Source organism: Ailuropoda melanoleuca, chromosome 15 (assembly GCF_002007445.2).
Source record: "Ailuropoda melanoleuca isolate Jingjing chromosome 15, ASM200744v2, whole genome shotgun sequence".
Classification (NCBI taxonomy): domain Eukaryota; kingdom Metazoa; phylum Chordata; class Mammalia; order Carnivora; family Ursidae; genus Ailuropoda; species Ailuropoda melanoleuca.
In genome coordinates this window covers 64357445-64375594 of record NC_048232.1, presented here as the reverse complement: position 1 = coordinate 64375594, position 18150 = coordinate 64357445, and the positions used below count along the sequence as shown (strand labels likewise).

General features: G+C 40.2%; 1 protein-coding gene across 5 annotated transcripts in view; it reads right to left on the bottom strand.

Moving 5' to 3' along the window:
• The window catches only part of CRADD (CASP2 and RIPK1 domain containing adaptor with death domain), a 365696-nt gene that overhangs the window by 228955 nt on the left and 118591 nt on the right, over positions 1 to 18150 (bottom strand). Inside the window, exon 3 of one of the 5 annotated variants that reach the window (XM_034643485.1) lies at positions 10884 to 11022. The exons of the other annotated variants lie outside the window; for them this stretch is intronic. Within the exon in view, the coding sequence (XP_034499376.1) occupies positions 10884 to 11022 (139 nt within the window). The remainder of the gene's footprint in view (positions 1 to 10883; positions 11023 to 18150) is intronic. 5 annotated transcript variants of the gene reach the window in all.

Here is an 18150-nt window from a genome sequence, read left to right as displayed (position 1 = left end):
CCTGGGGAAAATTATTTAACCTCTTTGCCTATATTTCCTTTTGTGGAAAATGAGGATAACTATAGCATGTACCTCAAATGGTCGTTCTACTGATTCAGTAGGACAACGTAAGTAAAGCACTTTGCCCAGCCAGGTTCCACATTCTCTGCACCCCCATACTCTCCACACCCCCCCCACACACACATCCTTGAACATAGCTCTCAGGCATTATGGAAACACATTTCAAATACCTCAGGGCCAGGGGAGACCTGGTCAGGAGTTGCAGTCCTTTGAGGGACCAGGACAGAGGCTCTGATGGACCCTGTTGCAAACTAGGGGGCAGTACCATGGACAGGGAAGGACCTTAGAAAATCACCTGGTCTGATTCCCTTTGTATGTGCATTCCATAAGTGAGCCAAATGAGCAGAGGAAGATGAAAGGAAAAATTACTTAAAAAATAATAAATTTGTGAAATTCTGTAGTAAAGTTCTATAGTACTGAGCCCTTCAACTCCTGGCACTCAGTTACTTCTCCAAATCCAGACCTCTGCTTCCAGACCATTAGTCCTTCCTTCTGGGGCTGGCACCCTAGCACACCGCACTGTGTGAGCAAGACTTCGCAGAAACCCACCATATTTTCAGTGCCTTTGACTCTAGCACAGGGAGTGTGTGGGGGCTGGCAAATACCAGTGCAGCACACCTGCGCCCCACCCACTGTCATGTCAGGAGACGGCATCCTCTAGGTGGGCATCACTGCATGGGATGAGAAGTCGTGGATGGGAGCACCTGGATAGCTGAACCGGGTGGAGGCAGAAAGAGCACTGAAAGCCATTTCCCTAGAGCCATGCTATCCAATACGGAAGCCACTAGCCATGTGTGACATGAGCCTCGCACGAACCAAAGTGTGCTGTATCAAGAACACACTGGATTTTGAAGTCCTAGTATGAAATAAAGTATAAAATATTTCATTAGTAATTGTTTGCTATTCCTTTCATGTTGAAATGATGATACTTTGGGCATATTTGGTTAAACAAAATACATCAGACTATTTACGTGTTCTTTTTTTTTTTAATATTTTATTTATTTATTTGACAGAGATAGAGACAGCCAGTGAGAGAGGGAACACAAGCAGGGGGAGTGGGAGAGGAAGAAGCAGGCTCATAGCAGAGGAGCCTGGTGGGGCTTGATCCCATAACACCGGGATCACGCCCTGAGCTGAAGGCAGACGCTTAACCACTGTGCCACCCAGGCGCCCCTCTTTTACTTTTTAAAAGGTAACTACTAGAAAATCTAGAATTACATTTGTGGCTCACATTGTGGCATGTACACAATTATATTTCTTTTAGAAATATATAATATATAATATTAGAAATATAGAATCAGTATTCTGTGCTCTCTTCCCTCTCACCATTGCCATCCTCCTGTCTATTCTTATCCTTCTCATGAGTGAGCAGTGATACGGGCAGGGAGCTAAATAGTTACTCCTGGGCCTCTGTTACTCTGAAAAAGAAAGTAAACTAAAATCATGTTCTTTTGGTTGGTGGTATATTCCCCACCTACCTAATGATCACAACCAGAAACATTTCTGGCCTTGGCATGCCAGGCCCCCTCTCAGGCCCCTGGAGCACCAGACCTGGAGAGTGAACCAGTCCTCAGAGCAACGGTGGGTTCTAGTTGCAGCTGAGATACTATCCAACTGTGGGATTTTCTTTTCTTTTCTTTTTTTTTTTTTTAATTTCTTGGCATATAACTATCTCATCTTGGCTACCAGACTGAAGGCTCCTTGAAGACAGTGACCATATTTTTGTGCATAACACCCAACTATGTACCCATATCCCTAGAAGACAGTCAAAAAATATCTGTTGAATGCAATGCATGAAAGACTTAATGGGCTTCAGTCTACTTGCCAGTAAAAATGAAGGCATTAGATGAAATAATCTCATAGGCGGACAGAAATTTAAAACTAAAAGGGACTTAGGATCCTCTGGCCCAGTTGTTTTCAATCCAATCAGATACAATGCCTTTTTAAAAACTTTTTACAGTACCGGGCACCTGGATAGCTCAGGTGGTTAAGCATCCGACTCTTGATTTCGGCTCAAGTCATGATCTCCGGGTTGTGAGGTTGAGCCCTGCACTTAGTGGGAAGTCTGCTTTAGATTCTCTCTCTCCCCCTCTGCCCCCCACCCCCGCGCGCTCTCTCTCTCTCAAATAAATACATAAATACATAAAATCTTTAAAAAAAAGACTTTGTATAGTACTATATTTACTAATCTGATATAAAATAACCTACACATATTTTTAAAAAATAATATAATTTGGGGTGCCTGGGTGGCTCAGTCGGTTAAGCGTCTGCCTTGAGCTCAGGTCATGATTTCAGGATCCTGGAATCGAGCCCCATGTCAGGCTCCCTGGTCAGGGAACGCCTCCCCTCAGGAGGGAGCCTGCTTCTCCCTCTCCTCCCTGCTTGTGCTCTCTCTCACTATCTCTGTCACTCTCCCTCTCTCTGTCTCAAATAAATAAAATCTTTAAAAAAATAATATAATTTATAATTACAATACAAAGGAGCAATGAAAAGAAAATAACTTCTATAAAATAACATGTATTTCAATATACAAATACTACATGACCGCGCTAAAAAGCAGTGAAACCTCAGGTTCATACACCTGTAGAATCACTGTAATGTGATATCAACAATACAGACTATTCAGTATGCCGTTTTGGTACTCAAAGATCATCAGTGTTTGTTACTGATGACCTGATTTTTCTGAAATGATGAATAATTCTTGGTAAAGTATTAAAGAAAACAAAGTACAATCTTACCTCTATTTATACATATTCCTGGAAAATTCAGTGTATATTTTCAAACATGTGAAAAATATTATACATTTATACATAAAACAGAGTTATGTTCTTTCCATATCTGGCAGGATATATGAAAGCCACGCAGGTTGTGGAATAATTCTCTGCTTTGCAGGATTGTCCAGATTAGTATTCAACAGCTCTGCTCCTGCCCATCAAATATCACTAGCACCTCATCCCCAATCACTATGACATCTAAAAAACACCTTCATAGACTACTAAAAACACCCAAGGGTGTGATTCTAAGCTCTGTGGAGAACCCCTAATAGGCCAAACTTTTTAGTCACTGGCATAATTTGAATAAAATGTGGGGTGCACAGATATTAGATGCAGTAATGGTAAGTTCATTTTCTATTCTGAAGAAACCGTTATAGTGATACACTATCACAGAATGAATGGAACATGAACTTAGCTTTCACAATTTATGTGGCTAATATCATGCATCCCTGTTGGTTCTGTCATGTTGCAATTTAGAAAAATGACTTGTCCCCTGAGATGATTTGCCCATGTCCTTACTTGACAGAAGAGGCCCAGAGGTTCAGGCTAAGTTGGAGAACCCAGGCCTCCTGGCTGCCAGTCCCATGGTTTTAGGCTTATTTCCTCTGGCGTACTCAGAAGTTTCTAGGACGTCACAACAGTTGTACTAGTTGTAACACTTCTGACTCCAATTGCAGTGTTTGCTTTCAGAGCCTTGGTCATTAGCACTTACATATGACTCTGGGATTTATGATGAGGGCAGATTAAATATTTGGATCCATCAGACAAGTGAAACTACAGTCAGGCCAGATTTCTACTGGGTGGCTAATCCCACTTGAACCTTGTTTACTTTGCAGGGAGGGTGGGCTCTACTACTGCATGTATAGAAGGTGAAGTCAGCTCCTCTCCATCTCCTTCCCTATCTCAGAATGAAAAATCCACCCAGTTCCCCCGAGGATTTGCCTTGCCTTGCTCATGGCAGAGTGTGTGTACTCTGTGGGAACAATCTGCTCATGCCAGGAAACTACATCCTGTTTGAATGACAGCAGTTATGAGAAAACAGTATGTCTACAACCAGCACCAAAGTATGGCTTGTGCTTTGTGGCTGGCACTGACCCATCATAGAGTTGGCAAGCAGCTGAGAAACCTAGTTTGACCACCAGGCCTTGATAACCCACTTGACTACTGCCCTTGCTTTCTCCTCCCTGTCCGATCCCTCAATTTGAGCATTTGGTCTGCAGGCAATATTCTCTGCCTCCAAGCCAACTTCTTCTCTGGGACACTCTTAGCAGGTGGGGTAGAGGCTGGTTCTGGCTTATCCCGAACTAAGATCTTTTCTCAGGTTCCCCAGATATACCTTTTTTTTCCCCAAACACATATTCTTTCTCTTTCCTGGGTAGCTCTGAGCTTATCCTGCCTCCCACCCTGGCTCAGCTCCATACCGTTCCACAGGCCAGGGGTTCCCCAATATCCACAGATCCCAGGGCAAGCCCAAGTTATGCCAGCAAGCGCCCCTGTTGCTGACACTTGGGACACTGAGGTCCCTTTGGCTTTGAGATAATCTGTCATACAGACTCCAGGACATGAGCCAGAGACCTCAACCTAAAATCGTTACAGAGGTGGGACAAAAGAAACCAACTAGACTGGTCATTAAGATTTTTCCAACAGGCACGTATAATGTAAATGTGAGAGAAGGTAAAAAGGCACACATCTGTGAAGAAAAAAGAAAAGGAAAGAAAGAGAGACAAAGTTTCTGTCCTAACTTCCTCTGATTGCTTGCAATTCCATGTCCCTGAAATGCACCAAGAAAAGCTGCCAAGCAAGAGGTAGAGGATAAGCACATAAATGTAACATTGAGTTTTAGCACTTGGTGAAAACCTAAAGACTATTTATTGCATATTCTTGATGACTTCTTTGCATTGTTGTGCTGGATTCAACTTCTGTGGGATTTGGCCGCTCTGGACATTTTTTGCATGGCTAGATTCTTAGCATCTAGTGAAAAAAGGAAAGGTACTCTGACATATTTGAGTTCCAGTTACAGAATAAGCGTTAGTTCTTATTTAATTATACAATCCTTTCTATTCTATCAGATGTTGGCAAAATTAAAATGTGCACCATTTTAATGCTTTGTCATATGGTTCTTTTATGATTAACATGTGTCACTTAAATTTATATTTCCTGCCTATTCCTCCCACACTAATTTGAACCATACCAAAAAAAAAAATTATAAAGAGGAGAAACTTCATGCAAGACAATTAAGGATTTTGTATCGGGGCAATTCTTGATTAAAGTTAGTATTTTACATAACAATACAGGATATGGCAAAATCAACTCAAGACGCCTTCTATTGCAATTGCATTATAACTAAGCAAATCCAGACCCAAATTTTACACCAACTGTAACTCATGGACTGAAATAAAACTCAGTGAAACTCATGCCTGAGCCAGTTTGCTTTCCTGGGATTTGGCAACAAATTATTAACTTTGCATAGGATGGGTGGCAGGGGAGAAAACATTACACTTCTTTGAACCAATCCATGATTACAAAACACAACTAATTCTCACTTGGTAACCAGCTAGATTTTTAAATATCACTTTTAGCTAAAACTGATACATGTAACCCAAAGAGAAACTATGTCTAAAAGACATCACTGGAACTTAGAATAAGAATAAAAATAATATCTACCATTTATTAGAGCCTAGCACGTACTAGTTGGTAGGCTAGGCAGTTTACATACATTCTCTTGTTTGATCTTTTTAGCAAACTATTTATTTAAGTCCACAGTTTACATTCGGGTTCACTCTTTGTGTTGTACATTCTATGGGTTTTGATAAGTGCTTAATGCCAAGGATCCACCATTATAGTATCTTACAAAATAGTTTCATTGCCCTAAAAATCCCCTGTGTTTGACCTATTCATCCCTCAGTCCTTTACCCCAAACCTCTGGAAACCACTGATCTTTTTATGTAGTGTCTATAGTCGTGCCTTTTCCAGTACGCCATACAGTTGGAATCATTTAGTATGCAGCCTTTTCAGACTGGCTTCCTTCACTTAGCTATATGCATATGTTTCTTCTGTCTCTTCTCATGACTTGATAGCTCATTTCTTTTTATTCCTGAAAAATATTCCATCACATGGATGTATCACAGTTTGTTTGTCTATTCAATTATTGAAAGGCATCTTGGTCACTTCCAATTTTTTGGCAAATTATGGATAAAGCTGTTATAATAGTGCAGGGTTTTTTGTGTGGACATAAGTTTTCGACTCACTTGGGTAAATATCTAGGAGCAGGACTTCTAGATCACGTGGTAAGACCATGTTTAGCTTCTTAGGAAGCCACGGAACTGTCTCCCAAAGTGGCCATGCTATTTTGCTTTCTCATTACTTAATCTTTTAGCAGTCCTTCAATGTATGTATTTTACACCTGTGACTCAGATGAGAACGCTGAGAGTCCAAGAAGTTAAAGAATTTGCCCAAAGTCATACAGCAGAGTAAAGGCTAATGTTGGGGTTCAAATTTGGGTTGGTCTGACTTTACAGCTGGTGATCTTTCTACTATGCTATACTGCATCCCCAAACAAACCAAACATTCAGCCAAGGCAGGATCTTTCAATGGTGCATGCATATGTAGCCAGTTTCTATGGCAAGTATTAATGTCTCTGTCCTGAGTCTAAAGCCAAACATCAGGGAAATGTCTGATTACAGAAGTTTTATAACTTGCCTCCTCTGCTGAACGCCCTCCTCCTTGGCCACAGCTCCCAGGGAAGGGCTACAAGTCCTGTGAACAGGGCTGAGGGCAGGTGTAAGTAGCCACACCTAAATACAACTCCAGCTGTAGAGAATGAGTTTGCTATCATTAACCTTTGCGTTATCACTCCATAAAAGCACTTTCAGTAATGCAAATACTAACCAAAAGCCCCAGCATCAGGTTTCTGAATTCAAAGCATCTTTGAAAGATCTACAACACCAGCAGCTGGCTATTCTAGGATGCAAGTCTGGGAGAAAATGTCACTGGCTGCCATTTGTAAGTTGTTTTGACAGGAAAAAAAAACAAAAAACAAAAAAACTTAAGACCTGTAAGCTAAGGGATTTAGTCATTTAAAGATGTTTCTGTATTTTTAGCTCAAGACAAGGGAGTTTTACATTGCATTTTTTTTTTTTGAGAGAGAGAGAGAGAGAATCCCAAGCAGGCTCCACGCTCAGCATGGAGCCCCACACAGTGCTCCATCTCACGATCCTGAGATGATGACCTGAGCCAAAATCAAGAGTCAGACGCCTAACCGACTGAACCGACTGAGCCACCCAGGTGACCCTTACATTACATCCTTGAGGTGTGATCTAAGATATTTTTAATTTTCAACCAGGGCAGAAATCCAGATATACCTGTACATCAGTGAACTGATCACTACAACATACAGTGTAGGTGTTGGGGAGGAGTGACAGGCGGTGATGGTTGGGGGAAGCAGGTGCTATGGCCAGCCGATGTTCACTGTTAGGCTTGAGGCCTAGCCCTGTCATCTTCCTAGTATCACCTTGAGGCAGGGCCCATTCCACCACATAGAAGGTGTGGGATAGTATTCCCACATAGTAATACACATATCAGCCATATTTTATTCAGCAAAGAGCCTAGTGAAATTCCCTATTCTTAAAGCATCTCAGTTCCTTCTCTTTCTCTCTTTCCTTTTCAGCAATTCCAGCCACTTAGTCACACCAGCTTTCAAATGGGCACAAAATGTCCCACGTTAAGAGGAAGCATAATTTGGTATAGCCTGGAGAAACAGCTTAGAAGCTTAAGAAGAAGAGTGATGCTTGTTCTCATGGATAATACGATCTGGTTAATTTGGAGAGTGTGCTTTACATAGCAATTTGGACGAGCCTAGAAGCACAACCCTTTGGTGGCAATCACTTCTTTAAAAAGTTTATATAACTTTTCGGCTGTTGGTAGAGGTTATAGGACAATATCTCTTTGTTGGCACTTGTATAACTAGCTAGATTTCTGTCAGGGAAGACACAAGTTGAGGGGAAGGGATGAAACTGTTGAATATGAAAGCAGGCTAAATTCATGAAAACCTTAGGCCCACTTCTTTATTTGCCAAGGGAAGGCTATGGACTTAATTCATATCTCCATCTAGGTAGGAAAGGGAAAGATGACTATCTAAACCAACTATGCCAAGATGCCCACTCATTCTTTATGCATTCAATTATCAAAAATCTTCACTGTAATCAGCAAGTAGTAAAGAGGAAAGGGGTCGCAAGTTGTACAAACTGGATCTTATGGTCGATAATACACAACCACTTGGGCCCTGTGGGGTCATGGGTCTGGCATTACAGATTCTTTGTCATTACAGAATGACAGGAGGAAGGGACTTTGCAATTATCCAGTCTAACCACATACCTCTCCTTGTTAATATAAAGGAAAATGGAAACCAACAGCTTTAAATGATTTTCCCAAGGTCACACAGCTAATTTATGGCCAAACACAGGACTGCCCAAATACCTCCATCCCCAACCCCAGTGTTCTTTTTTTTTTATAATAATTTTTTTTTTATTATATTATGTTAGTCACCATACAGTACATCCCTGGTTTTTGATGTAAAGTTTGATGATTCATTAGTTGCATATAACACCCAGCACACCATGCAATACGTGCCCTCTTTACTACCCACCAACCCAGTGTTCTTTCAAGCACATCAAGTTCCTCAAACAGGCAGAACCACTCCCTGGGTGCTTTCCCTGAGGTGCTTGCACACCACAACCAGTGTGCAAGCAACAAGATAAACGGTGTGTTTTCTTGGAAGAATGATTTTATTAAATGATAAACATTTTTACCAAAACAAATATGAATATATTCTGCAATAGAAGTAAAAAAAAAATTTAAGATAAAAAGAAGATTTCACAAAGATTTTGTGCTTGAGATGAGCTACTATCGTCTACCTTCCCAGATCCTTCCGGGAACATGATGAGTCTGAAGTAGGGGTTCTTCAGAGAAACCTTAGGAGAAGCATTAGAGTATGGATTCATGGTGTTCAACTATTCATTAACATTGCTTCACTCACAGATGACCAGGGACTGGAAACGTATTAACTAAAGTCACAAAGAGCTGAACTGAAAGGATACAACACAGAGCAGTCCAAAATACTGTCACTTGCCAACACCTTCTAGTCTCACTGGCCTCCTTGAGAAACTGGGTAGGAACAGTGTTGGAATAAAGGGGAGATGAATAATTTCAAGATATAATAAAGTGAAACAAATCTACAGTGGCATATTATTTCCCCAAGGAACTGAATACTTCTACTGGCCAGTCAGGATACCTTCTCCCTTCCCTTTACAACAAAACTTCTTGAATAATTTGTCTAAATCAGCTACAGTAGTCCCACCTTAACCATAGTTTTGGTTTCCATGGTTTCAGTTACCCACGGTCAGCTGTGGTCTGGAAACATGATCTTTCTCATACACTGTCAGAAGCTCAACAGTAGCCTAACGCTAGGTCACAATGCCTGCATCGTTCATCTTGCTTCATCCCTCCTGTAGGCATTTCACCCTCTCACATCATCTCAAGAAGAAGGGTAACTAAAGTACAATAAGATACTTTGAAAGAAAGAGAGACCACATTCACATAACTTTTATTACAGTATATTGTTCTAAGTGTTCTATTATTTGCTCTTAATCTCTTACTGTGTCTAATTTATAAATTAAACTTTACCATACATATAGGAGAAAACATAGTATATCCAGGGTTCAGGACTATCTGTAGTTTCAGGCATCTGCTGGGGGGCTTGAGAATGTATTCCCCATGAATAAGGAGGGACTACTATATTTCCTAGTTTTCCCACTCCTCCATCATGAAGTTGTCACAGAAATGAATGATTAATAAAAAGTAGCAACTTGAATTAATAAATTTATAAATAAAATAACATATTAGAGATAATATTAGATATATTATTTCAAATTCTTTCATGGAACCAACCTAGTTCATGATGGAATCTGGTAAAGAGCCAACTGTCATTGTTAACACTGAGCTTTTTTATTTTTTTATTTTTTTTAACACCAAGCTTTTAAAAGTTTTTAAAAGTTTTTTAAAAATTTAGTTTCCAAATTATGGGGCTACAGCATATTTAGAACCTAGATACTGAAAAGATGACATGTTCGACCCTAAAGACTGCATACTGCATTGTATCAAATTCAGAAAACATTTTTAGATAGCAAATATATACTTTCTTATCTCATCTTCATTTTCTTGAAAGACCACACCAGACTACAAAAGTTTCTGGGTCCTATTCTGTAGTTAAAATTGAAATTATCTACGGAGACTGTTCTATTTATATAGAATAGGAGTAAACAGTTATATGTCTTAATTCCTCAGTTTTTATACAGCACACCTGTACTATTAAGCCCAGATAACTAGCTCACACATCTGTGGCTGGAAGTCACTAAAAACAAGAGTCAGTCTGATTTTCAGAGCACCCCCAACCCTTTCTTTCCTTGGATCTGGATTTGCCTATTCCATCCCAGTTTTCACTAGGTCCAAGCTCTGTGTTTCTGCTTTCAGTGCTTTTGAATGATCTTGGTTTCCCTGCCTTGATCCCTGTGCCCTCTAAAAGACTATGGCTGTGTTCAACCCTATGGCTCTCTGGGCTGCTTTGGATGGGTTATCTAAGACCCAACCAACTCTACTCTATTCCAGCTTCTCTCAAGGTAGAATACAGGCTTCAGAAATTATATTTCTTCCATCCTGACACAAATCAAAAAGCCTCATTAAATAATTTTATTATTGTTTTAATCAATAGCTAGTAATCATATTTTTTAAGAATGATGGGAAGCATCAAGTTTATACCAAAAGGTCTTACAGTAAAAACTGAAGTTGCAAAACCCAACTTTAATGATCCCAACACAAATATTTCAGAGAAACATTAAAGTTTCTAAAATTCTAAACATTAAATTCTATACATTAAAGTCACTAAAATGAGTGGACAAACAATACTACTGTATTTTAATTACTGGCTTCCTGGAATATATCAAACTTGTATGGGAAAAACAAGCATGACCACTATGAGTTAGTTTAAATACCTACTTTCCCAAGAGCAAAAACATTTTCCAGGTCATCCACTTGTTACACCGTGCCTTAATCTCATGGTTTCCTGTGTTTGTCAGGATTCTTTCCAGGATTCTTTCATATAACTTGAGCTTCAATTTTATTCTTGCTGACAGAGCTAAGAAAACAAAATTTTGCTATATTTAATCCCATCTAGGAAATAGATACATATCTTACCATTTCTTTCTGAGTCCTACAAACAAAATTACTACAAAATCTGAATCAAATTCTGTAATAGATAGTATTTCTGCCACCTGCCTTTATATCTGACCACTACAATGCAGTCTCCACAGCTTACAAATGTATTGCTAAACAGCCATGAAAACAAACAAAAACCTTAAAACATTTAACATGTTTAGTATACTTAATATCTCTCAGTTAAAACAAGTATATAATATCAAAGAGACTCAAGAAGGTATCAGATTCATAAGAAAAGATGAACTGACTACAAAACTTGCGAATAAAAAAATTTGATTATTGAAATAAAAACAAGAGCAGAAGAGACATAGTGGAAGTAAAAAATTTGAGAGCTGGAAGACTGACAAAGATTCTCCTTCCATTCTGGAAGAATGTAGCTCAGAACGATAAAGATAGATGGTATGAAAGAAAAGTTGAGAGACACGACAAATAGATTCAGAAGTTCTAATATCCACCTAACAGAAGTTAGAAGAGGACAGCAAGAATGGAGGACAGGAAATAGTCAAAAGAACACTATTTTTTAAAATTCTTGACTTGGAAGAGACTCATGAGTCTTCAGACTAAAGAGTCCCACCAAGTACTGAGCCTCTCTTCCTGAATGCCTCAACACTTAGGGGAGAAACAGGCTGCCCTGAGATCTTTAATTATCATGAACCTTAGCCCCTACCTCCTTCTTTCCAAGAGCAAGACCAATGGTATCAAGATATCAAACTGCCAGTATTCTGGGCACAATACCTCCAACAGCATGTGAAATCTACTTCCCCAAAGTTTTTATTCTTAAGTATCCAACAAATGATAGCTGCCATCATCATCACCATCATCATCATCCATGCCTATGGTTTCAAATATCACTTACTCATTTGCTGATGACCGTTAGATATAAACCCCCAAGCAAGATCTCTTACCTGGGTTTCAGACATGTATTTAAGTATTCGACATTCCCATTGGGATGTCAAATAGGAATCTTAAATTTGACATGATCAAATCAGATTTATTTCTCTCTCTCTACTCTCCACCCTAAATCCAGTTCTTTTTTTTTTTTAATTTTTTTTTTTTAATTTCTTTATTCAACAGAGATAGAGACAGCCAGCGAGAGAGGGAACACAAGCAGGGGGGAGTGGGAGAGGAAGAAGCAGACTCACAGAGGAAGAGCCTGATGTGGGGCTCGATCCCATAACGCCGGGATCACGCCCTGAGCCGAAGGCAGACGCTTAACCGCTGTGCCACCCAGGCGCCCCCTAAATCCAGTTCTTAACACAAACTCCCCCGCTCGGCCTTCATCATGTCAGTAAATGGTACTACCCCCTACCCATTTCTCAGACTAAGGATTGTTTGATTCCTCATTTCATTCAGTTTTTACATACCATATTTTCTTGTCATTTCTTTCTTTTCCTTTCTGATTTTTAGTGAAATAATTTTTTGTCACTTTTTCCACTCTATTGCTTAAAAGTATATATTCTATTTTTATTCTACTGATAAATTTTAAATACACATTTAAATTAGAACTTTTAAAACATAGCTAGAGTATATTTATTTATTAAAGATTTATTTATTTTAGAGAGTGTGCGTCCTTGTGCAGGAGGAAGGAGCAGAGGGAGAGGGAGAGAGAGAATTTCAAGCAGACACCCTGTTAAGCATGGAGCCTGATACAGGGCTTGATCTCATGACCCTGACGTCATAACCTGAGTTGAAATCAAGAGTTGGACGCTCAACTGGCTGAGCCACCCAGGCGCCCCATCAGAGTATATTTATATACTACCCGGAGAAAAACAGTATCTGTGGAATGCCTTTTTTCCCCTCTATCTCCTTTGCCCTTCTTTACCCCATTTCTACCATTTCCCCACTTTTAAAATCACATATTAATTAAGCCCCAGATGAATTTTTAAATGTATAAAATTCAAGAACACTTTTTTTTTAATTTTTAGATTTTATTTATTTATTTGACAGAGATAGAGACAGCCAGCGAGAGAGGGAACACAAGCAGGGGGAGTGGGAGAGGAAGAAGCAGGCTCATAGCGGAGGGGCCTGATGTGGGGCTCGATCCCATGACACCGGGATCACGCCCTGAGCCGAAGGCATACGCTTAACCGCAGTGCCACCCAGGCGCCCCTCAAGAACACTTTTTAATGTACAAAGGAAAGAATAAAAAATTTTCCTTCCGCCTCTATGCTCTCCCCCAAACTTCAATCCAAAACCTGCTCCACAACAGCATTCCCATTTCCACTGATATGATTCCATCTTCCATCTACTCAGGCCAAAACGTTGGAATCAAACTTGTGTCTTCTCTGTCCCACATCCTAGTGTAATCTGATGGGAGATCATGCTGCCTCTATCTTCAATATGCATCCAGAATCCAATCACATCTACCACATACACTTCAACATACCTGCTCCAAACCATCTTTACCTCACACCTGGATGACTCAGCCTACTAAATCTGGCCCTCTTCACTCTTAATCCTGAACGTCTGTTCTTCACACAGCAGCCACAGTGACCCTGCTGAAATCAAAGCTGGCTCAAAACCCTGAAATGGAATTCCATTTTGCTCAGAGTGAAACACAGATTCCTCCCAGAGACCTATACGGTCTAGATGGTCTGAACTCTGTTGACATCTCTGATCTCCTGTCCTAATGCTAACCCCACCTTATTCACTCTGCTACAGCCACACTCTTGCTCTTTTTCAGTCAGCCATGATTTCAACCTAGGGCCTTTACTCTAGCTCTCCTCCATACAGTCCCTTACATAGAGCTAATTCCTTCACCTCATTCAAGTCTGCACTCACAGGTAACCGGCTCAGTGATGCCTACCCAAATTAATCACCCGAATTAAACTTACATCTTGTTCCGATGTTACTTGTTTTCCCTAGACTGTTCTACACCTTTTGTTTTTGTAGACTACTCACCACCTTCTAACATACCATACAGTGTACTTATTTATAATACTTACTGTTTATTGTGTGTCCCATCCTACCCAGGATAGAATATAAGATACCCAGGCAAAGATCTTTGCCTGTTTTCCAGTATAAACCAAGTACCTAAACATGCCTGGCATAAACCAGGCACCCAATAAATATTTGCTGATATTAGATGTACTGACTGATTTTTATGTGGATGACTTTAGGTCTCCACTTAAACACTACTTCCTCTGAGAAGCCATTTCTGACCAACCAAGCTAGAGTCACCATTCCAGTCATATCACACAGGTGATTTTTGTCACGGCGTTATCTCTATCTCACATGTTCTCATACATTTATTTCCCTGTCTCTCCATCCCCCTGCTCCTCACCTTCACAAATGTACAAAACTTTAACTGCCTTCATTACCAGAGTGTCTCTGGTACCTAAGGCAATGCTTAGCATGCTGTAGATACTTAATAAATGCCTCAGATCATCAGCAGGAGGACTAGCTACATCTAGCAGCCTGAACGAACGTAGGGGGCTGAGGTCATGAGTAATCTGAACTTGCTACTTCAGGGGAAGCTCCTTCACCTCTTCTGTCACCTTTTGTTGGAGGTAACTGCCCGCACCCAGAATGAGCTCAGCACACCCTCAAATGGACCTGACCAACGACATTAAAACGGATCTAAATGGAGCATCCCTATTCTTTCCCTCAGTCTGCCTTATCTGCCCCCCCCCATATTCCTCCTACTACACAGGGACTATGTCAGGTCCATGATGAATCCCAGCAGCGTTTATTCCAGCACTCTTCAAATGCACTTTCCAAAGGGATAGTTTTATGGAAATGAGTTCCTGTAACTTCAGCTTCCATATGTACTCTTTTCTAAAACTGCCTGACAGCTTTTCAGCGGTGACAACATTTTTTCTTCCACTCTACGAAAGAAAGTCGTACTATTCATACATCTCAAATCTTGCTATGGTGAGCTAACTATATGATCCGAAATATTGATTTGGGGAAACTTCAGTCTTTTCTGTTTCTCTCTGTTCCCTAAACAGGTCTGTAGGGGTGAGTTTGGCCAGTGTTGGGAAGTTCTGAAGTTCTGAATAAAGAACTGATTCCTTTCAGATTTAATATGTTACTCAGTGAGGCCATTAAAGCCTATTTTATCAAATCATGTCATGAAATAATTTATTCCACTCATGATCAATCTTCACCTTCTTTCAACTTATGAAATGTGTAATGTTTTCTACTTTCTATTTTGAAAAATGATGAAAACATTTAGATATCAAGTTAAAAACTTAAGAAAGTACACCATTTAAAAAAAAAATCCTTGTATGGGGCGCCTGGGTGGCACAGCGGTTGAGCGTCTGCCTTCGGCTCAGGGCGTGATCCCGGCGTTATGGGATCGAGCCCCACATCAGGCTCCTCCGCTATGAGCCTGCTTCTTCCTCTCCCACTCCCCCTGCTTGTGTTCCCTCTCTCACTGGCTGTCTCTATCTCTGTCAAATAAATAAATAAAATCTTTAAAAAAAAAATCCTTGTAGGGGTTATCCAGAAAAGAAGTTAGAAGACCACTGACTTCTCTCGAGGCAATGCTTACATTTTGTGAAGTTGAGTTGGAAATGAATTCTCTAGAACCAGCTGCACTACATCTATTAGAAACTCCTTCATGTTTCTGACACATAGACAGCATCCTTCTCTGACTTCCAGCACTCAGCAAAATGTTTCTTATTTTACACATCGCTTAGGATAGGAGAGTGTGTCAGATGTGCCTGACTATCTTCAGGCACTAACCACTACTTAAAAAATAATCTGGCCTGCATGATGAAACTGTCAGCAATCCAAAAGTCTGACCGTGATCTTTTATAAACATTACATGTCATACTCTGGGATAAAGCAACTACTATGCTTTGCATTCACAGCATTTCTCAGCGAGAACGGGCAAGGGGTGGAGTGGGGGAGCAGAAGAGAAGAAGTGGCTCATCCAGCAAGTAGAAGGCACTTTGTTAGTGTTCAAACCACTAGAGGACAAAGAATGACAGTGTGTCAGTCCACCTCTTTTGTTTTTTAAAAAGGCCAGCTATACCTGCCTGATGGTACCTGACATTTCTGGCAGCCGAAAGAAAACAGAGGTGTACCTGGAAAATTTCCCAAGGCAAGAAAATATGTTGAAATACCTAATCAGCTCATTACCAAGCATGCTGCCATTGCCAATGTCTAAGGAGACAGCAACTCACGCACACAGTGTTCTTTCCTTTATCAGGCCAGAGAAACCACAGCATCCTTCAGGGGATTACTGTACGTTGCCCAGCCAAGCATTTCTGGCTAATTTCTGAAGAAACTGAATACTATGCAGTGTTAATATGATCCATGTTCTCCTCTTTCCCTCTGGCAGACATATCATCATAAAGGCACTTGCTACACACTATTCTGTGGCCAAGACGCAGCAAGCAGGAGGATATGGTTTCAATGTCCTAATTTCACATAACAAATTAATGTGGATTTCTAGCAGTCTTGCTAATATATATTTCTTCAGGGAATTTGTGGGGGGGGTTCCTACATTAGTTAGCTGTTAGTTTTGTTTTATACACACACACACACACACACACACACACACACACAACACTGTGTTGTTCCTTTCCGCTGAATGACTCAATGTATTGGGGAGGAGAAGAGTATGTCCCGCAAACAAGCTCTAAAGACTAACTCAAAAAGACAAAAACAAAAACAAAAGGGGAAATTGACTACAAAGTCATGTAAAATCTTTCTAATAAATATAAACTTATTAAAAATTTTAATAAAAATAAAATAATTATTTAGACTATATATACCCCTTCAAAATAATTTCCCATTTCTTGTTACTTCAGTTATATCACATATTTGTTAAGAAAAAAATGACTTAGAAAGATCTTTTGGAACCCAATCGACTTCAGTATAAAGCTGATTATCTGTATCACAGGATTCCACATATGGTAAGAGAGACAAACCTCAAATTCCTATGCACAAAAAAGACATGGTTTGATCTTCAGAACTGCTTTACAGCTCTGGCAAGGAAATTCCTGCAGCTTTAAGAATCTTTAGCACAAAAAGATAAGTGGTACCCAACGCAGAGATGTCTTCTTGAACTCATCACAGTCATTAAAACAAAAGCAACTTGAATATGTCCTGAGAAATCTTAAAAGCAGTAGCTGTTATATTTGGCTTACTCATCATCCTTAACTACCATTTATTAGTTCTCCCCACCTCTGTGTGGCTAATATAATTAATCATCTTTTAGAGTTCTGGGAAGTTAAGGATCAAGGAAGTTAAAGCAAGGTCAAAACTGAATCCACGGCCGAAAGAAGACGAGCTCCAAACCTATGGGTCTTTCATTCAGCTTTTGGTTCCTAGCTGAGTGTTCTCTCCCTCTCCTCCCATTCTCCCCTCCCCTCAGCCCAGCCATGAGGTTTTATTTTCCTACTGTTCTGCTTGGTGTGACTTAGAAGGGTGACACCCTAATAGAGAGATGAAGCAGCTAGCCACATTTCAACAGTAGAGGAGGGGCGGTGATTTAGAAGGAAAGAAAATCTCAGTGGTGTCGCTTGCCCAAGAGCCTGACCACAACATTCAGTGGCTCATCCTGATGAAAGCACCACGAGTCTAGCAGACCTCCAGGGCCACATTTCATTGGTCTCCTGCCACACGGGAACTATGTCCCTTCCAACCGGATCTCACAGTCTGTATGTGTCACTGCTTGCTGGATATCCAGATGAAAACTAAAAAGCTCCCCTCAGCAGTAGCTGGTCTACACCTGGCTATACAGTTCCAACATCCAGATATCTGGAGTCACATAAATGCTTGCATTTTCCCTTGAATGTCAGGCATCATTTCACCAGCCTGAATATACATTTCAGCTACTGAGGAATATCCTCATTGATGTCATTCTTGTCAAAATGCATTCATTAAGCACCCAAGTTTCTAGAGATAAATACTAGGTATTAAGGACCTTTAAGTGTATCTATTGTACAGAGACAGATGGACAGATAGATGTATGGAAAGACCGATGGATAGACAGATAGAGATAAAAACTTTAGTGCTTTTTGGTATGAGTTTTCTATTGCTGCCATAGCAAATGACCACAAGCTTCATGATTTAGAACAACACGTATTTATCT